Source organism: Vicia villosa, linkage group LG2 (genome assembly GCF_029867415.1).
Source record: "Vicia villosa cultivar HV-30 ecotype Madison, WI linkage group LG2, Vvil1.0, whole genome shotgun sequence".
In the NCBI taxonomy this organism is placed as follows: domain Eukaryota; kingdom Viridiplantae; phylum Streptophyta; class Magnoliopsida; order Fabales; family Fabaceae; genus Vicia; species Vicia villosa.
This window is the reverse complement of record NC_081181.1, coordinates 176,235,902-176,256,570: the sequence shown is the minus strand read 5'-3', so window position 1 is coordinate 176,256,570 and position 20,669 is coordinate 176,235,902. Positions and strand designations below refer to the sequence as shown.

Sequence of the window (20,669 nt, the reverse complement as noted above, 5' to 3'; positions counted from 1 at the left end):
AATCCCAAATAGTTCAGTTCATAATTTTAACCAAACTTTTATATTAGATTATTTTAACTCCAATTTCAAATAGTTCAGTTCATAATTATTTTTTAGCAGTCCTACCCACCACATTATTATGTGTCATTACCCAAAAGAGAAAAGGTTAAGATTGTACTACAGTATATAATATAGAATCATTCTGCAGATCTTGTCTCCTACAATACTTTAGAATTATCGTCAACACCATGTTTTTCTTATTAGATTACTTTTTTTCCAATTTGCATATCAATTATACTATTCTTTTATCATCTTCAAATTCAATCATATATCATCTTCTACTACTTCATATTCAGATCTAACACCAACCAAACAGGTAAATAACCTAAGAAAAAAATATCAAAAACCATAATCATGTCTATGTTTTCAAACTTCATGTTCCCACCACCATCTTCTATATTTGTCACAACCATGTCAATTATAAGCTTTATTGCACTTGTAAATTATGGTATTTCTGAAATTAGAGGAAAGCATTTGAACTATTCAAAATTCTGGAATGCAAATAACAATAGTGGAAAGCAAATAAAGTTTTCAGGTAAGGTTGGCATGTTGTTGCTATATACTCCTGCTTTTCTAGCTGTTGCGGCGTCGTTTTGGATCTTTCCTAATGAGGGTTTTAGATCTATAGTTCTTCACTCTGCTTTGACCATTCATTACTTCAAGAGGGTTTTTGAGGTAATTAACACTCAAGCATTTGAATATACACAAGTATGTTTTTTGTTTGATGGTTAGAGATAGTTATTATGTGAGATAAATTTAAAAACAAAAGTTTTAGGATGTGTTTGTTTGATGGATTAAATTTACAATCTTGGGAATGTTATTCCTAAGAATGCTAATCATGGATTAAATCGTTGAATTAAAATTGAAATGGAGGGATGGGGAGTGGTGCGTAGCCGGGGATTTTAACTCAATCAGAAACGAAGACGAAAGAGTGGGTTGTGGGGAATTCCATAGAGCACAGGAATCATATGAATTCAACGATTTCATTGAATTAATGGAATTGGTAGACTTACCAATGAGGGATAGAAAATTTTCGTGGAGCAGGGGGCATGAAAGCTTGCAGTAGGATTGATAGAATACTGTTGTCAGTAGGGATGGTTGAATTGTTAGGGGCATCGAGTCAAACGATTGGGCTGAAGGATATATCGGACCACAGTTCGGTTTGGCTTTGTTGTAACATTTTAAATTGGGGGCCAATGTAACACCCTTCTAATACCCCGCATAAATATTAAACAATAATCAGAGTAAAACATGAAAACAAGGGTGCCACAATTCCAATTAAGACAAATTTATCATAAATTCATTGTCATGCTTTCACTAAGGAACAATTCATCATAATACATAACATCTCATGTTAACACAGCGGAAAATTCATCATACGGATAAGCATAACATCATCTATGCAATATCCCACAGAATCTAATACAATAACAACACGATAGAGTATCATCATAAACTCTAAACTAGCGTTCCCCCAGTGTTACAATATCAGAGCATGACACCTGACGCTACACTAATACACTGACTTATGAGTTAATCCTCACCAAGTCGAAAGCAGCTATCCTCAATCTGAACATGTCAACAGTAAGGGTGAGTCTCATTCACAATTAACAAATGTTATCGAATTATAAACAATAACACATCATAGTCATATTATTCATCCAATTTCATTATATTCAGATTGTCAGGAAATACTCATCAACACACAACAACAAATAGAATACATTACCAAGAGACAACACCATAATTCATCCAAACAAATCGTAGCCGTTATACAATCATCACATATTATAACATTGGACAATCTTCCATTCATGTTATAATATCACAAGTAGCCTAATGCAAATGCAACTATATGCATGTGGTACCAAAATCTGGGATAACCCAACTCACCGATCCACCATCGTTAAGGATACGGCAACACCCACTCTCTAATTCCACACAATGGGAATTAGCTACCACTGATCCACCATCGTCAAGGATCAGCCACATAATGATTATGAAATGCATGTATCAACCATAACATGCTCATCATACACATAAACCATCCAAATGTCATAATCATCAACCAACACAATAATCAATAGCCACGCACAATTATGCTATTTCTCAACCATAATAAAATACATATTTTACCTCAACAATATATGTATATCAAACATCAATTACCACCACGACATCATAACAAATAGAACATCCGCCATTCAGTGCAACAACAATGACACCTCTCACAAACGTGTACTAAGTACCACAAATCAACCCAACAAAACAGAGTATTTACATCACCATTCATCAAAACACCTGATAATCATATTTACCATGAACAACCTCCATTTGCATAACAAGCAGGAACAACCACATTATCACAACACACATCATTGCACATATTCAATTATGCAAACAACAGTTATTGCATCTCATCAACTATGCAAAACCAGAATAAACCACATTTGGAGAAAACGGTACTTTTCAAAATAAAATCAAGTTATTGTTGTTTTATTTATTTCATATGGTAAAGCATTCAATTTAAGGAACAACGTCCAAAACGGCGTCTAAAACGGGCTTACGGTTTGAAAGTTACACATCTTTACATTTTCAAAGAAAACAATTATCGCTACAGCACGCGGCACAACCAAGACTCGCGGCGCGACCTGAACCACACAAACACGTTCGCGGCGCCAACCTGTGCACGCGGCGCGATACGAGAAAACAAGTACGCCTTTGCGGCGCAAACAAAGGTTCGCGGCGCGTACTGAACACAACCAAACTTCCTGGCTTTCTGCCAAGCAGTTCGCGGCGCCAACTCCTGGCCGCGGCGCCAACTGGCGATTTCCAGAACCCCGAATCGCAGAAAACAACCTGCGATTTTGCCCTTCCTTCACCAAGTCATTACCAAACCAATCCCATTCCAACCAGATTTCGCATACGGTGAAACAAACACAGATTATAACACAAATATAACACACAAAAAGGATCATCTAATCACGATAACAATCATATAATCATATAATTCATCAAATCATACAATTCCCCTCAAAATCATCCCAAAACCCCAATCTAGCATATAACCAATTGACACAAACAATGCATCTAAACCAGTCCTATTATCTATAATACGATAAAAGATATTAACCGGAAGAGTCCCCCCTTACCTTAGCCAAAGATCTTGATTAGCCCTCTTCCTCTTCTGTTCCTCTTTCACGTATCAGCTTTCCAATCTCTCATCTCCTTGCTCTGCTTTTCACATTCCTTTTTCCTTTTTCCCAATTTTCCTTATTTTCTTTATTTTATGAAAACATAAAATAATTAGTAACGGGCTTACTCACTTAGCACCCCCATACTACTAATCTCACCATTCCAGCCCAATGGCCCTTAATCCATAATTCTCCAATAATTCAACAAAATACCAAATAATTCTAAATAATAATTTAATTTCCGATTAAATTAAAATTAGAAAATATGGGGTGTTATAGCCAAAACCGTTTAGGTCTTTGAATGTGTGGCTAAAGCATAGGGATTTCAAGACTTTTGTGGAGCAAGAATGGAGGGGCTTGGTTGTTTCTGGTTCGTGTTCATACATTATCAAGGAAAAAATGAAGCTTCTCAAATAAAGACTCAGGTGGTGGAATAGGGAGGTGTTTGGTTGGGTGGATTTAAGGTTGGAAAAAGCAGTCGAAGTGTTAAAAGAGGTTGATGATCAAATGAACACAGGAGTTGATTTATTGGGTCTGCTGGAAGGAAAACGTAAGGAAGCTTCTGCGGATTTTTCGAATTCTTTGCAATATAGGGAGAGCATCCTAAAACAAAAGTCTAGGGCGAAATGGTTGAATGAAGGAGATTCGAACACTAGGTTCTTCCAAAAGTCAGTACACGCAAGGCATAAGAGTAACAGTTTGATGGGTATAGACTCCTCTTATGGCAGAGTTGAAACAGTTGAAGGAGTTAAAGGGGAAGTCAAAAGATTTTTTGAAGAGAAATTCAAAGAGTCTCCCCTTAGACGTCCAGTTCTAGACGGGATCAATTTCTCATGTCTGTCGGCAAGAGAAGCGGATGAACTGGAGGTTCAGTTCAGCTTAGAAGAGGTGAAGGAGGCTATGTGAAGTTGTGATGGGGGACAAATGCCCTGGCCCAGACGGATTTAATTTTAGTTTCATAAAGAAGTGTTAGGATGTATTACAGGAGGACATCTTCAATTATGTATGTGATTTTTATTACAATGCTAACTTACCAAAGGCGGTGTCTTCATCATTCCTGGCCCTGTTTCCCAAGGTAGTTAATCCTCGAAATCTCTCGAATTTCTGCCCAATTTGCCTTGTTGGTTGTTTTTATAAGATCATTGCAAAGGTGTTGGCTAATCGATTGAAGAGGGTGGTTGACAAGTTGGTATCAAAAACTCAAACGGCGTTCATTCCAGGTAGGCATATTCAAGATGGAATGGTGGTGCTAAACGAAGTGGTGGATTTAGCAAAAAGGAATAAGAGAAGTTGCTTAGTGTTGAAGGTTGACTTCGAAAAGGCATACGATAACGTTAATTGGTCTTTTTGTTGTATATGCTTAGTAGATGTGGTTTTAGCGAGAAGTGGTTGCGTTGGATGAAGGAATGTGTTTGTAGTAGTTCGATGTCGGTCTTTGTGAACGGATCTCCAACCAAGATTTTATGGTGGAAAAAGGTTTGAAACAGGGAGATCCCTTATCCCCGTTCCTTTTCACCATCGTGACAGAAGGTTTGGCAAGGATGGTGGCAATGGCAAAAGAACGAGGCGCTTTCACAGGTTTTAGAGTTAGTCATAATTTGTAGTTTGAATTGATGCAGTTTGCAGATGATATAGTTATTATAGGGGAAGGAAGCTGGAGCAATCTATGGAGTATAAAAGCAATTTTGAGGGGTTTCGAGATTACTTCGGGATTACCAATCAATTTAGCAAAAAGCAGCATTTTGGGTGTTAATTTGGAGGAAAGCTTTATGCTTGCAGCGACTGATTTTCTGTGTTGCAAACGCGATAGCTTTCCATCAAAGTTTCTTGGCATTCTGTTAGGTGATAATCATAGACAACAGTATATGTGGAAATCGGTGGTCGAAAAGATGAGAAGTAGACTATCCTCGTGGAAAAGCCGGTTCTTGTCCATGAGTGGTAGAATAACATTAATTAACTCGGTTCTTAATGCTATTCCGATGTACTATTTATCATTATATAAAATCCCGAAGGTGGTGATGGCGGAGATGATTAAGTTGCAAAGATAGTTCTTGTGGGGAGGGGGAGTAGAAAAGAGAACCATATCGTGGGTAAGTTGGGAAGATGTGTGTAGGGATAAAGCTGACGGAGGTCTAGGGGTTAGAAATATAGATATGTTCAATGTGTCTTTGTTGAATAAATGGAGGCGGCGCTTCCTCGTCGACACAGAGGCAGTTTGGAGACTACTGCTTGTGCATAAATACGGTCCATTGGAGGCGGTTGTTTTCAACGGGAAGGAATATTCTAGGAGCGGTAACAATTCGTTATGGTGGAGGGATATTAGGAGCTTGAGCAGCCAGACGGAGGCAATGGGGGACTGGTTTCAAAAAGGCATTTCATGTAGGGTGGGGACGGGATCGAGGGTGCTATTTTGGAAGTGTAAATGATGTGGAAGCAACTCTTTTCAGTTTGTGTTTCCTACTCTATTCAGCGTATCGTCCCAACAAAATGCAACAGTAGCTGAGATGGGAAAGTATATGGGTGATCGTTGGTTGTGGAGTTTTCAGGAGGAGTTTGCTGGACTGAACATGGAGGTCCAAGAAGAATTGGTAGAATTGTCAAATATTCTGGCTCTGGTGTGTCCGGACAGAGCGTTGACAGTTGACGGTTTCAAATGGTTCGCGAACGGCGAAGGGAAATACGTGGTTAGTGAGGGGATATAAGGTGATGGATAAAAATAGGACAAGGAAGATTTTGAATGAAGACAGCCTGGTAGCTTATTCAATCCTATGGCAAACTCGCGTTCCTTCAAAAATCAAGTCTTTAGTTGGAGATGTATTAAGAATCGGTTTCCAACGTATGAGCAGTTGATGCACAGAGGGGTTTCCCACTGCGGCTTCGGAGGTATGTGTGTTTATTGTATTAATTCGGTAGAGTCTCTATATCATTTGTTTCTCAACTCTCCTTTTGCTTCTTTGGTTTGGGGGAAAGTATTGTTGTGGTTGGGAGTGTCGGTATTTCAGGAAGACTCTGTGGTGATGCATCTCCTGAGATTTGTAGAAATTCTGAAAAGGAAAACCAAGAAGAAGAGGGCATTATTATTTTGATTAGGAACGTGTTGGGCTTTATGGACTACTCGTAACAACATAGTTTTTAACAATGGCGAATTTGGAGTGGAGGGTGTTGTTGATAGAATTATAGAGTTAACTTGGTTGTGACAATCTTTAGGTTCAAAATTTAAAAGATGTAGAGATTTTTATGAAAGTGACATCATTTATCATCTTTTTGCAACTGTCCTAATTCAGATTCAGGATTTTAGGACTCGAAATTGGTGTTTGACTTTTACTCATATTCTCAGAGAAATTGGCTAGCTAAATATTGGGCTCCTCTTGATATTAATCTTAAGTTTTGAGCTACTCTCCCTACTCAAATAATGCATGTGCTTCTTGTGAATGTAATGGAAATCTTGAGGTTGCGTTTTCACTAATTTGTCTCTTGTCTTTCATTCTTTCTTTCCTTATAATAAGAAAATATATAAACTTGCTCATGTTTGTGGAAAAACTCTAGGATATTTAAGTAAATTTGCATGTTAGATTTGATCATTTGTGATAGATTATTAAAAAAAAAAGTTGAATTTATGAGTTCCTTCAAATTCATGAAAAAACTTTAGGAATTTGTTTGTTTATGTGTGGATGAACGTGTGATATGGATAAATTTTGTATGAAAAATAAAACTCTTCTAATAATAAAGTCTCTCCCACCTACTATATATATAGAGAATAAGAAGAAAATACCGAACCCACCACATTATAATAAATAATTATTATGTGTCATTGCCCAAAAGAGAAAAGTTAAGACTCTATGACGTTAATCATTATGCAGATCTTGTCCCCCCCCTAGCATTTCTTTAGAATTATCCTCAACACCATGTTTTTCTTATTATATTACTTTTTCCAATTTGCATATCAATTATATTATTCTTTTATCATCTTCAAATTCAATCATATATCATCTTCTACTACTTCATATTCAGATCTAAAACCAACCAAACAGGTAAATAGCCTAAGAAAAAAATATCAAAAACCATAACCATGTCTATGTTTATGAACTTCATGTTCCCACCACCATCTTCTATATTTGTCACAACCATGTCAATTACAAGCTTTATTGCACTTGTAAGTTATGGTATTTCTGAAATTAGAGGAAAGCATTTGAACTATTCAAAATTCTGGAATGCAAATAACAATAGTGGAAAGCAAATTAAGTTTTCAAGTAAGGTTGGTATGTTGTTGCTATATACCCCTGCTTTTCTAGCTGCTGCGGCGTCGTTTTGGATCTTTCCTAATGAAGGTTTTAGATCTACAGTTCTTCACTCTGCTTTGAGCCTTCATTACTTCAAGAGGGTCTTTGAGGTAATTATCACTTGAAAATTAGTATACACACATGTTTTTTTTTCTATTGTTAGAGATAATTATTGTGTGAGATAATTAAAAAAAACAAAATGGGTCCTGTTCGCGGAAAGCCCGTTTTGCCTGCACTTTTACGCGGAAGCCGCGAGATTTTAGACCCACTTCTTTTAATGTGTCCGTCTCTTTTTTTGCAGGCATTAATTTTTTCATATAATTTTATTATTTTTAAGCCTAAAAGGTTCAATGCCAACGGATTTTTTCCATTCCACCCTCACTTTTTGCGGGACGGGGCAGCATTTTAGACCCGCAGAATCAAATATATCTGTCCTTCCCCGCCTCATTTTTTCGCGGACTTTTGCAGAACGGACCTAAACGGAGCGGGCATGCCCGTTTGCCACCTTAAATAGAAGTTATAGAACACATTTGAAAGCTTATCAGATAAAAAAAATAATTAGTAAATTTTTGTAATGTTATATGTGGTTTTTCATATTTATTTATTTGTGAACGTTGTATTTTTATAAATATATTTATAACTTTATGATATTTATGTATTTTTTAATTTATTATTTTATATCAGACTAAACTATAATTTTGATTTTTCTATTTTACTTGATTTACAAAATTAATTTTTTTATTTTAAATTTAAATAATTTAAACCATTTTCCTTTTTTTCATTAAAAATCGACGAATTGTCTATTTTTATTTACTTATATTTTGTAACTATAAAATTCGCAAAATATTATTTTATGATTATTTGGCACATTTTATAAATGTCATGCCATTTAAAAATGAAAAAAACTTTGATTATAAATATAAAAATATGATATAGGATTAAAACTGTTTATATATATATATATATATATATATATATATATATATATATATATATATATATATATATATATATATATATTAATATTAGTTGAGTTATTATTTTCACCCTATATATTTTATTGTTATTATTCATAAATAAATTTTATAAATATGAAATGACAGTACACTATCAAATCGGAGTTTTTTTTATAATATAAAAGTTATATATTATTTATAAATATGTGAATTTCATATAAAATGATCATTGAAATTTGAAAATGCTCCAAGTAAATTAGAGTTTTTTTGTCTTACCAAATTGAACCTAGTACTTTTTTTTTTTTTGTTCAAGTACTTTCAGCTAAAATAAGAATTTTAACTTTATTTTGCAGTCTCTTTTTGTTCACAAATACAGTGCATCCATGCTTCTTGATTCAGCAATTCCCATCACTCTAAGTTACTTCATGTCAACCATAACATTAATCTATACTCAACACCTCACAAAAGAGCTTCCACAACCATCAATTAATTTGATATACCCAGGGATTATGCTTTTTCTTATAGGCATTATTGGCAACTTCTATCATCATTTTCTTCTATCAAAATTAAGAGGAAAAGGTGAAAAGGAATACAAAATTCCTAAAGGTGGGTTATTTGGGATTGTGATATGTCCACATTATCTTTTTGAGATAATTGATTTTTATGGGGTGTTTTTTATCTCTCAAACGTTGTATTCATTGTGTTTTGCAATTGGTACTACTTTATATTTGTTGGGGAGGAGTTATGCTACTAGGAATTGGTATCTTTCTAAGTTTGAAGATTTTCCTAAGAATGTTAAGGCTGTAATCCCATTTGTGTTTTAAGTTGTTGTAATATTGGTCCCCTAAGGAGGACAGGGACATTGGTGGTGAGACTGTAATGTGTTATTTGTAAGGTTTATTTTTCTTGTAATTGCCGGAATTTAGCCACGTCCTGGTAATTGTTTAAAAAATGTTTTTTTTTTTTAAGAACAAACACCCGCTATGAAATTTACACACACTGCAAAATGCACAATTAGAATATTAATGGCTTCTCACAATATCTTATCATACACACATACAATATGATGATTCTCCATGAAATTGATGAAGATGAAGATTTAAGAGAGAAATGAAGTTGTAGTTTCTTTAGCTTTTCTAACTGAAAATTATTTGATCTTTTGATTAATGATTCTTTTAATCATTATAATCATCCTTATAAGTCCATCCTTTAATCATTATAATCTTTTGATTAATGATTCTTTTAATCATTATAATCATCCTTGAAAATTAAGATGATGCACAAAATAAGCCAAAAATTAACTAAATGAGCAATTCAAATGGCCCATGAATCAGTTCAAGTGATGGCAAATGTCTAACATCAAAGCAAATTTGAATCAATTCAATTCACCATTTGAATCATATCACATCCCTCTATAAGTCAATTCATTTTAGTTCTTTGAATTGATTCAATCAAAGCTTTGTATCGATTCCCACAAACAAAGCTAAAACGGAAGTTCAGGGCACTTTGATGAATCAATTCATGATTTGATTTAATTTATTCAATTACGAATTTCACCATTGAATCAAATCAAATAATGCCTTTGAATTGATTCCTACAAACAAAGCAAAAATGGATTTTAAAGGCACTTTAATGAATCGATTAATGGTGAGCTTGAATCAATTCATTCACCATTTAACCTTAAATTGAGTCATGCATGCTTATAACTGAGTCAAACAACTTTGAATTTAGTTTTTTTTTTTTTAAACTGAAGCTGGGCTGGCCACCACAAAATATATTGAAGAAAAAGAGATTACAGGGAAAGAGAGAAAGGGGGACCAAACCAAAACCCTTTAGTGAGTAATTCTATAAAAAGGAAGACCTATAGAGTTTTTAGCAAACTCCGCAAGAATGTCTCTATGAACAACTTCCCACGAAGTAAAATCATTAACATGTAATCCTAAGTTAGCGAGTCTATCCGCACAATGATTCCCCTCCCTAAAAATATGAGTTACCAAAAAATTAATATTCCTAGAATGATGAAGGACATTTTCCCATCTATTCCGAATAGCCCAAGGAACTTTGAATTTAGTTAAATCTTCATAAAATGCATGAAAAACATATTTTTTGTGTGTGAGATGGTATATTCAATGAGGAAACTCAACATTTTGATAAAATGCAATAAACAAATCAGACTGAAAAAATTGAAATCCTAATTTTGAAATGATTTTTTTATCCGAATCGACCTTTAGTGTTAGATATAGGTGTGATAATCCTGGATATCTTCAAGAATCGTGTTCGTTCACTTTCCGAACAAAGTATTTCGACCCTATACTTGTCTGGGTTCACGAAATCTTTGCGGGGATAATTCTTGAAGAATCAATCTGTTTCTGACAATGGAGAACAGATCAGAATGTAGAGGAAGTATATGATTTTTCAAATCGAGACCAAAAGACTCCTTATATAGGAGACCAATAATAGAAACGAACAGACACACCTGTTCGGTAAAACAGTTATGTTGGTTGGAAACGAAGCACCTGTTCGGTAAAACGGTTATGCCCGTTGGGAAAGGGTGCAACTATTAAAACGAAAAATTTTGCTCGGGGCGCTGCCCCTTGGACCCCGGCAAGGCGCTGCCCCGCACCCCGCCAGGGGCTCCGCCCCTTGGAACCCCGTTTCTATTATTCGTATTCAATAGTACATTTGGCTCCACGAGCGTGCACTCCGCACTACCCTAACTCGTTTCAAGCTTAACGCATAATTGCATCAGCCTTTAGAAAATCACATTACTACCAAAATTACATTGATGATACTAAAATCACCAACATTTAGCTTGATACACACCAAGCTAGCTTGTGATTCGATTAAGAGATGCTTGTGATTTAAATTATACTAGGTGTGATAAATCTTGTTTTTCACATACAATTTTGACTCGAATCGAGCATAATAGTGATTCGAATCACATTATAAAAAGTTTATATTTTTAGAAATGAAGTGTTTGATTGAATCTAAATGTAGTATGATACAAATCATTCATTCATGCGTTTATTGACCCAAATAATTATCTAATTTGACTTGAACCACTTTGTAACAAATTTTATCTCAAGGTTTTAATTAATGCATGCAAAACACGATTTGATGCACAATATGATTTAAACATGTTGCACTTAATTCACAGATATATGAAAAACCTAACTTATATGAGACTCAATAACCAAAATCAATAAACGTTAATATAGAAAATAAGACAAGTAGCAAAACTGAAACCTTAGAGGGGAAGAGCGATTTCGTCTCATGAGTGTTGCCATTAAACAAGCAACCGCAACTAAATTCAACAAACGAGTCTGATCTCGAGAATCTTAACCTATAGACTTCGTGTGGATACATGACAATGTTGTAGGAAATAATGCCAAAAAAGGGAATCTTACGGCCGATTTCGAAGGACCGTACAAGGTTTAAACTAGCATGGGGAGCAAAGCTTACAGTGTAGAGACTTTGACGAGAGAGCCCATCCCGAGGACATGGAACCACGCCAAACTTAAATGATATTTTAGCTAAGTATCATCAAAGTTACCATAAGATGGATTAATTATTTATCATCTCATGTAATATATTTGATATAAATGATATTATGCTTTTTGTTAAAATTGTGTGAACCTCTCTTAAAGAAAGCATGTTATGATACAAATAAGGCACATTAAACTACAATAAGTACACCCCCTCTCGCTAGCTAGTCACTCCACAATGAAAGTGGTGGAGCCCTAGATACTTCTACCTTAAACCAGGCCTAAAATTGGGAGCGTGAAGAGGATCCGACCTTTGGTTGGACATTGACCCTAGTGACATTAAATCTTACTCTAGTTCTTAATAAGGAATACATAAATACTAAACGATGAAACAAAACCATAGGCGAATGAATGATGAGTTAAAATTTTAGAACTTCAAAATGCGGAGGTGAAGAAAACAATCTAAACATTGAACAAGCAAAATAACTAAATTATCAAGAGAAAGAAAATATTGTTCAAATCAACATTTTTACAAAGCCTCGACGACATTAAAAACATGAAGGATCAATTCAAAACTATAAAAATCATTGATCGTTTACCTCAGTATCACTAACAATCTCCCATACAACAACCATTTTCGTTCAGATCATATTCTCACAGTGAACCTGAATGCCCTGATACAACATCTACTTGTAAGAGAAGAAGGTGTATGCTAAGTTGTCCAAGTTGAATTCTGGTTGAAGGAAGTGAGTTTCCTTGGTCATGTGATCTCCTATATGGTTTGAGGTTTGATGTGTTCAGAGATCATAAGAGTTTGAAGTATTTGTTTGATAAAAAATAATGAAATATGAGGTAAAGGAGGTGGCTGAAATTCTTGAAGGACTACGATTTCAAGTTGAGTTACCATCTTAGTAAATCTAATGTGGTGGCAGATGTGTTGAGTAGGAAGTCCTTGAATACGTCAGGACTAATGGTTAGATATATAATTTGATTTAATTAACCAGTTTTAAGATCTTAACTTGTTGTGTGATATGAAGCCGCAAAGTGTGAAGTTAGGGATGCTGAAGTTGACTAGTAGTATGTTGGAAGAAAGCAAAGAAGGTCGGAATTTATACTTGGGATTGATTAATTGGTTAATATTAATCAATCAAGGTAAATAAGTGGAGTTTGGAGTGGATGTGAATGAAATTATGAAATTTCGAGACAGAGTTTATGTGCCAGATTTGCTAGAGCTTAAGAAGAGAATTCTTGAAGAAGGTCATAAAAGCATTTTGAGTATTCATCTCGGGGCTACTAAAATGTATCAAGATCTTAACAAAAAAAATTGGTGTCCATGTATGAAGAAGGATATTGTAAAGTTTATTCACACCTGTTTGATTTGTTAGAGGTTTAAGATTAAGCATCAGAAGTCGTTTGGATTGATACAACCGTTAAGTATTCCTGAATGGAAATGGAATAATATATCTATGGATTTCATTACAGGTTGTCTGACGAGTGTTAGAGGAAGTACTGCGATTTAGGTTATTGTGGATAGACTGATTAAGTCAGCTTATTTTATTTCGATAAAGATTAGTTTTCCATTGGAGATGTTAGTAGAGATATACATTAGTATGATTGTGAAGCTGTTTGGTATTCCTTCGAGTATGATTTCAGATAGAGGTCCTACTTTCACATTAAGGTTTTGGGAGAGCTTGCTGGAAGCCTTGGGAACTAATTTGAGGTTGATTTCTGCTTACTATTTACACACTGACGGTCAGACGGAGAGCTTGTGTTTAAAATAAGGAGGTGCTTGGGATAATTACTTGTCGTTGATTGAATTTACTTATAATAACACTTTTCATTCTAGTAAAGGTGTAGGACACCATCGGGTTGGTATGAATCTGGTGAAAATGTCGTGCTTGGACATGAGATTGTTCAATAAACTATTGAGAAGGTTAATATGATTCAGGAGAAGATGAAAGCATCACAGAGCATGCAGAAGAGTCATCATGATAAGCATATAAAGACACTTGAATTCCAAAATGGAGATCATGTGTTCTTGAGAGTCACTATGGTGACTGGTGTTGGTTGTGCGTTAAACTCTCGAAAGCTTACACCTTTATTGGTTATTATCAGATCCTTCACAGAGTAGGAGAAATGGCCTACAGGGTTGCCTTACCACTGTCTCTTTTGAACCTTCATAGTGTCTTTCATGTGTCTCAACTACGGAAGTATATTCCTGATCCGTCTCATGTGATTCAATTGGATGATGTGCAAGTGAGAGAGAACTTAACTATGAAGCATCACCCATGCGATTAAAGGATCGAGAAGTGAAGCATTTAAGAGGTAAGGAGACCGCTTTGGTGAAGGTGGTGTGGGGAGGACCTGCAAGAGGGAACGTGATGTGGGAGCTGAAGAGCCAAATGAGAAAGCCTTATCCAGCATTGTTTCCTTCAGGTAATTTTCAAGGATGAAAATTCTTTAAGTGGGAAAAAATTGTAACATCCTGATTTTCGTTTTATATTTGTATTTGAGTGTTAAAGTACTTTATTTGAATTATTTGGCATTTGTGGATATTATTGGGTGTTATAAAATTATTAGAACTTTATAATAATTAATTTAATAAGAAAAATAGAGAAATGTGAGTTTTGGCAAAAAAATAGAGAAATGGAAGGAGTGTGGTGAGAATTGGAAGGGTGACTTTTGAACCTTTATAGTGTCTTTCATGTGTCTCAACTACGGAAGTATATTCCTAATTTGTCTCATGTGATCCAATTAGATGATGTGCAAGTGAGAGAGAACTTGACTGTGAAGCATCATCCCATATGATTAGAGGTTCGATAAGTGAATCAATTGAGAGGTAGGAGACCTCCTTGGTGAAGGTGGTGTGGGGAGGACCTGCAAGAGGGAGCGTGACGTAGGAGCTGGAGAGCTAAATGAGAGAGTCTTATCCGACATTGTTTCCTTCAGGTAATTTTCAAGGATGAAAAATTCTTTAAGTGAGAAAAAATTGTAACACCCCAATTTGCGTTTTATATTTGTATTTGAGTGTTAGAGTACTTTATTTGATTTATTTGGCGTGTGTGGATATTATTGGGTGTTAGTAGAATTAATAGAATTTTTTAATAATTAATTTAATACAAAATAGAGAAATGTGAGTTTTGGCAAAAATTTGAGAAATGGGAGGAGTGTGGTGAGAATTGGAAGGGTGAGAGAGAAAAATATTATTTTAATTGGATTAAAATAATTAGATTATTTTAAATAGAAAATAAGAGATAAAGGAAATTGAGGGAGAAAGGGAAAATACGTGAAAAGTTGCCAATAGAGTAGAAAAAGCCCTAAGAGAGCATGGGCAAAAAATGGAGTTGCCATTGTCAAGCATGAAGATTTTTCATGAATTCAAGGTAAGGGGGACTATTCATGATAAGAGTGTTGAATCTTGTAGGATAGAGAGAGATCATAACTCTCTTTCTTCTTCCTTTCTCCCTTGTCCTCCTGTTAGCTGAAGATTTCGACATGCAAAGGGAGATTTGGTTGTAAAGAATATACCTCGAAGAGAAACATGGAACATGGATTTCGAAGGCCATTAGAGATCTCTTTTTTGTGTAAAAAGGGGATTTACCTCGTCGAAGTGAACTTTAATTAAATATCTTCGAAGGCAGAGGGTAAAAGACTTAGAATATTTCGGAGCATTTAGAAAGCAAGCTTCGACAACCACGTTGGTTGCACTTTGGCGCCTCGAGGGGAAGGAGATTTGAATTTAAACAATCTATCTTATCCAAAAGGATGTGTGGAAGTCTGAGAAAATCAAGGAGGATGCAAGTGAAAACGTGGCACTCCATTAGGAAAAGACCGTTAGGGTCGAAATAGTATAAATTAAGGTCTTAGCGTTAGATTTTAGTGTGTTTAAATCTGTACAAAACTCAATTATACTTAAAGTATCAAGCGAATCGAGAAACGAGTCACCAAATTATGTTAATCAAATTACTTTACAGTGTATGCATATTTACATTTATTGAAAGTCTTTACTTTATTTTAGCCCTTTCGAGTCAATACCCTTTTGTTTCTTCCTTGTACGTTATTTCTTTATCATTCTAAAACTTGTCTTTACTTTTACCCCTTTTAGACATTTTCTTGTTATTCTTAAACCAAACACAAAACCAACCACAAAATGAACACAATCCAATCATCAAAATCTCAAAATATAAACTATGTCCTAGGATCAATCTAGTCGATCCTGCGAGTAACCAAGATATTCATTATTTTGGAGGATCGGCACTTGATTACGAAATTCCACCGTAAACACCTCCATTGATGAGGATTTATGAATTGTGTGAGGTTTGTGCAAAACCTCCACAATTGAATTAATGTTATAGATTTCAATTGTGTTAATCATGCTAATTGTTGATGTTAATGTGAATTTGTGTGATGATATGACATGAGAACATTGGAGATGATTATGTTCATATGTTAATGTTATGCATGGTGAAAAGCATGATTTGTTATGATAATGTTGATTTTGATGTTGTGAAATGTTGATTACCCTATATTTCATGTACATTATGTTAGTATATGTTTTGGGACTACTATAAGTAAAAAGTTAGATTTTATGGTCTGATGCAGGGTTGGAAAATAGGAGAAATCACACAAAATCGTGAAAAAATCGTCCCTCTGATTTTAATACCAGAATGGCAACAGAAGGGGAGGGGCGTGGCCTGCTGCTACGGGCCTTAATGAGCATTACGGGTGGCAAAGCATGCCTCTAGAAGTTTGTATGAGAATTTTTGTTTTGCGTGTAATATGAGCTCTATGACTCTGATTGAGACGTTGTTCAAAGTGTTGGGCAACTAACGCATAGTACTACCTTATAATGACACTTTGGGAGTTAAATATGTATAAGAAAATTCGAACGGTATGTTTAACTTGTGATGATTCTTATGAGAAAAATATTAAAGAATACTAATATCACCAATTGTGAACTGTTATGTGATGAATTGTGATGACGGAATACTCCGAGTTGTTGTGATAGTTTATTTTGCTTTGTATTGTTGTGAATTGGTGTGATTCTAATTATTGTGTCGATGTGTTGAGAAATATGGTTCAGAGAGGAACCAATGATGAGTAATGCATGTGAAGGCTTGAGATGAACCTTGCGGGGCGGGCCAATGTTTTAGATCGGCACTCTTAACTATGTCTATCTCATCTTCTTTTTTTTTTGCGGGGCGGACTTAAATGGGGCAGACATGCCCGTTTGCCACCCCTAAAGATAGGTGAGACTTCAGTCTAATGTTGAGTGGTGACGGGACCACATACTACAAGAAAAAAGAGCAAAGTCACAAAAATCAAAACTCAGATAGAGTGAAATCTCTCTAAACTAAGGACACTCGCACAAACAACAACCCAACACATTAAAAAAAGTCGAATTATGGTTTAATCATGGAACAAGATTCATTGTGAGTATAAATTTTCTTACCTAATTAATGTATAACAAAAGTAATAATTTAGATGTGATCAAAATAAAATTTAAATAATTATCATTAATTGACCATATAAAATATTTTAAATTCATATAAGAAAACAATTTCTATAATAAAAAAGTATATCAATAAAAAATGTAGTTAGACTTAATGAGTTCATGTCGTTAAGAACCACCACCCAACTAACCAATCCACAAACAATAAATAAACCACATACCGTCCAACCCACACAAATTAACAACAATAAATAATTATATTTCCAAAAAGGGTATGGTTTGTATGTTTCCGCGTACACTTTATATTCTCTCAATTATTTATTACCTCATCATCAGATCCAAAGCACAGTGCCACCAAAACAACAATGGCAGCATCTACATTTCTAAACTTCCTATTCCCACCCCCACCTTCTCTATTCGTCACCGCCATGTCAGTTATCAGCATTGCTTCACTCGCTAACGCCGGTTTCAGCGAAGTTAGAGGAAAACACATGAGTTATTCCAAATTCTGGAATGTTAATAACAATAATGGTAACAAACAGCAGATGAAATTGTCGAGTAGAACTGGTATGCTGTTGTTGTATACTCCTGCTTTTCTTGCTGGTGCGGCGTCGTTTTGGGTGTTTCCTGATGAAGGTCTTAGATCTACGGTTCTTCAATCTGCGGTGACTATTCATTTCTTCAAGAGAGTGTTTGAGGTAACTGTTGCTTTAAGTTTTAATGATGTGTTATGAATTGCGTGTTTGTGTGATGAAATTTTGATTTTAAATGATAATGCAAATGTATGGTTTTAAACCTTTTTGCTGTTAGGGTTTAGGGTTTTAAATTGTGGTTGCAGATGTTCTCGCGAGTGTTGTGATTGTGATTATTGCGGTTGCAACTTGCATGAATACCATTTAGTTACCGATAACAGTAAGATTTTCATTACATGCTAAATTGTGGTCGCATATGCGGTTGTAAGTAAGTATTACGGTCATTACAGTTGCTCCGATGCATACTGCGATCATTGAAGTGTGAATTTTGATTGGAAGGTTTTTGAAGTACACAATTAAGAAATGTTTAATGTTAAGATTTTTTTCATTACGATATAAGTAAATAGAGTTTTGGGGTTTAAATTTTGATTTTTGATGAAAATACTTGAGAAACATGTGTAGAAATGTCTTATGTGGTTAGTAATATGGTTGAGGTGTTAATTTAAATCTTGCAGTCTGATGTTGCGGAGGCTACTGCATCAACAATATTGCGGTTGCGGATCAAAATTAAAATTTAAGGTTCTGAAAATTTAATCTTTAGTGGCAATAATTGAACAGATGTGATCGAAATTGAGTGATGTTTCAGATACGGTTACACGTGTAATTTTAAATCACACTGCAACTATTGTCTAATGGAAATTGAGTGATGTTTCAGATACGGTTACACGTGTAATTTTAAATCACACTGCAACTATTGTCTAATGGGGTTGCAGAGACTAAGACATTTGCTATATTTGAGTTTGAGGTCCACAATTTAATAGAGTGTTTCGATGAAGAACTTTGAAAGGGATATGTGGGTTATATTTTGTTAGATCATTTATCGCAGTTTTCTTGGTTTTGCTATTCTGTGCCAAGATAACGGCTGGAATGGCCGAGTTTGATAAGATAGGTTAGTTTAAATAATAATTTTGTTACTATGAACTAAGTACAAAATACTAACGTAGGAGTCATATTTTGTTTGAATAAGTATAATAATAATTTCTTATTGAAAATCTTTGTTTGATTGAAAATGAGTGATTCTGATTCTTAATGCTTTATTGTTGTTCTGTTATGTGATTTTCAGCTCAATGAACAATGATGTTTCAACTTTACTGTGTAGGTTCTATTTGTCCACAAATATAGTGGTTCTATGGCACTTGAGTCTGCAATTCCCATCACACTGAGTTATTTTATCTCATCTGCAACCATGATCTATGCTCAGCACCTCACATTGAATCTTCCAGAACCATCAATCAATCTATTGTACCCTGGAATTCTGTTGTTTCTTGTAGGCATCACCGGCAACTTCTACCATCATTATCTTCTATCAAAATTAAGAGGAGAAGGTGAAAAGGAATACAAGATTCCTAAAGGTGGCTTATTTGAGTTTGTGATATGTCCTCATTATCTTTTTGAGATTATTGGGTTTTATGGCTTTTCCTTAATTTCTCAAACATTGTATGGATTCTCTTTTGCCATTGGCACTACTTTTTACTTGTTGGGTAGGAGTTATGCTACTAGGAGATGGTATCTCTCTAAATTTGAAGATTTTCCTAAGAATGTTAAGGCTATTATCCCATTTTTCTTCTAATTGTTGAAAAGGAAGAACTAGATATTTTAAACTATTTTGATGTGAAATGTGTTGTAATTCAAAAATCAAACATAAGAGATAGTTGTTAGTATTAGTGATTATGTTGTGATCAAATGTTTGGATTGACAGTGATATTTGCAAAATTATGGCGGCATCCTAATTTTGTTGAAGTTAGACAGTGTAGTCTTTACCAAAATTCTAGTGTTTTGCCATGATTTGGTCAAACTTGTGCAAACTTGAACATGTGTGGTTCATAATTTATGTGTATCTATGTAACAACGACATTTCAAAAAAAAAAAAGTGTGTCCGTGTCTATGTCGATGCAGGACACCTACATTAACACTTGTGATTATATTTAATTTATTTATTTTTTATAATTATTATTGATGTTTAGAGGAAGGTTAATCCTAGTCAAGAGTGTTGAAAACACTTATATTGTGCATAATTGCAACCAATGCAGTTGACATTACAAACCGTTGAGGAGACTTTAAATTATTTTATATTGTAGTTGAAATTGTGTTGCATAACGCTATTCAAAATATAATGAAGAAACTAGTGAAGACAAACTAAAAAAAGTGAGATTTCAAACATTGGAAAATAAATTCTAACTGAAACAAATGAAAAATCTTAAGAAAATTGCAGATGACTTTATAAGAAGATCACCTGCCTAATGAAATGGTGACTCTTGAATTATTCACATAAAATATAAGTTTAATCTTCAATACAGTCATAATTTTATTTAAGATTAAAAGCACTTTAATCACATGCAAACTAAAAAGTAATTAAAATCTAAATCACATGCAAACTAAAAACTAATTAAAATCTACCAATCGTTAGTTGGTCCAGTGGTGATTGGCGCTGAATTTGGTAGGGAGAACCACGGTTCGATCCCCCGCAACTGCGATCGGGAGGGGATGAAACCACTTGATGCCATAACTCGC

At 34.7% G+C, this 20,669-nt stretch overlaps 2 protein-coding genes across 2 annotated transcripts; both read left to right on the top strand.

Moving 5' to 3' along the window:
* Positions 1 to 283: 283 nt before the first annotated feature.
* Positions 284 to 9,381, top strand: LOC131647505 (uncharacterized). Its single transcript, XM_058917401.1, has 3 exons — positions 284 to 579; positions 7,477 to 7,623; positions 8,823 to 9,381. Exons 1-3 carry the CDS (start codon positions 394 to 396, stop codon positions 9,291 to 9,293), a joined length of 804 nt encoding a protein of 267 aa, XP_058773384.1. The 5' UTR covers positions 284 to 393; the 3' UTR covers positions 9,294 to 9,381.
* Positions 9,382 to 17,686: 8,305 nt separating this feature from the next.
* On the top strand, positions 17,687 to 19,898 carry LOC131647504 (uncharacterized). The gene is made up of 2 exons (XM_058917400.1): positions 17,687 to 18,104; positions 19,258 to 19,898. Exons 1-2 carry the CDS (start codon positions 17,772 to 17,774, stop codon positions 19,726 to 19,728), a joined length of 804 nt encoding a protein of 267 aa, XP_058773383.1. The 5' UTR covers positions 17,687 to 17,771; the 3' UTR covers positions 19,729 to 19,898.
* Positions 19,899 to 20,669: the final 771 nt, after the last annotated feature.

Excerpts from the sequence above, each read along its gene's own strand:
- LOC131647505 (XM_058917401.1), top strand. The coding sequence starts at position 394 with ATGTCTATGTTTTCAAACTTCATGTTCCCACCACCATCTTCTATATTT. Across the intron at positions 580-7,476 it reads AAATAAAGTTTTCAGGTAAG|TTTTCAAGTAAGGTTGGTAT; the intron begins GTTGGCATGTTG and ends AAGCAAATTAAG. Across the intron at positions 7,624-8,822 it reads ACTTCAAGAGGGTCTTTGAG|TCTCTTTTTGTTCACAAATA; the intron begins GTAATTATCACT and ends TTTATTTTGCAG.
- LOC131647504 (XM_058917400.1), top strand. The coding sequence starts at position 17,772 with ATGGCAGCATCTACATTTCTAAACTTCCTATTCCCACCCCCACCTTCT. Across the intron at positions 18,105-19,257 it reads TCTTCAAGAGAGTGTTTGAG|GTTCTATTTGTCCACAAATA; the intron begins GTAACTGTTGCT and ends TTTACTGTGTAG.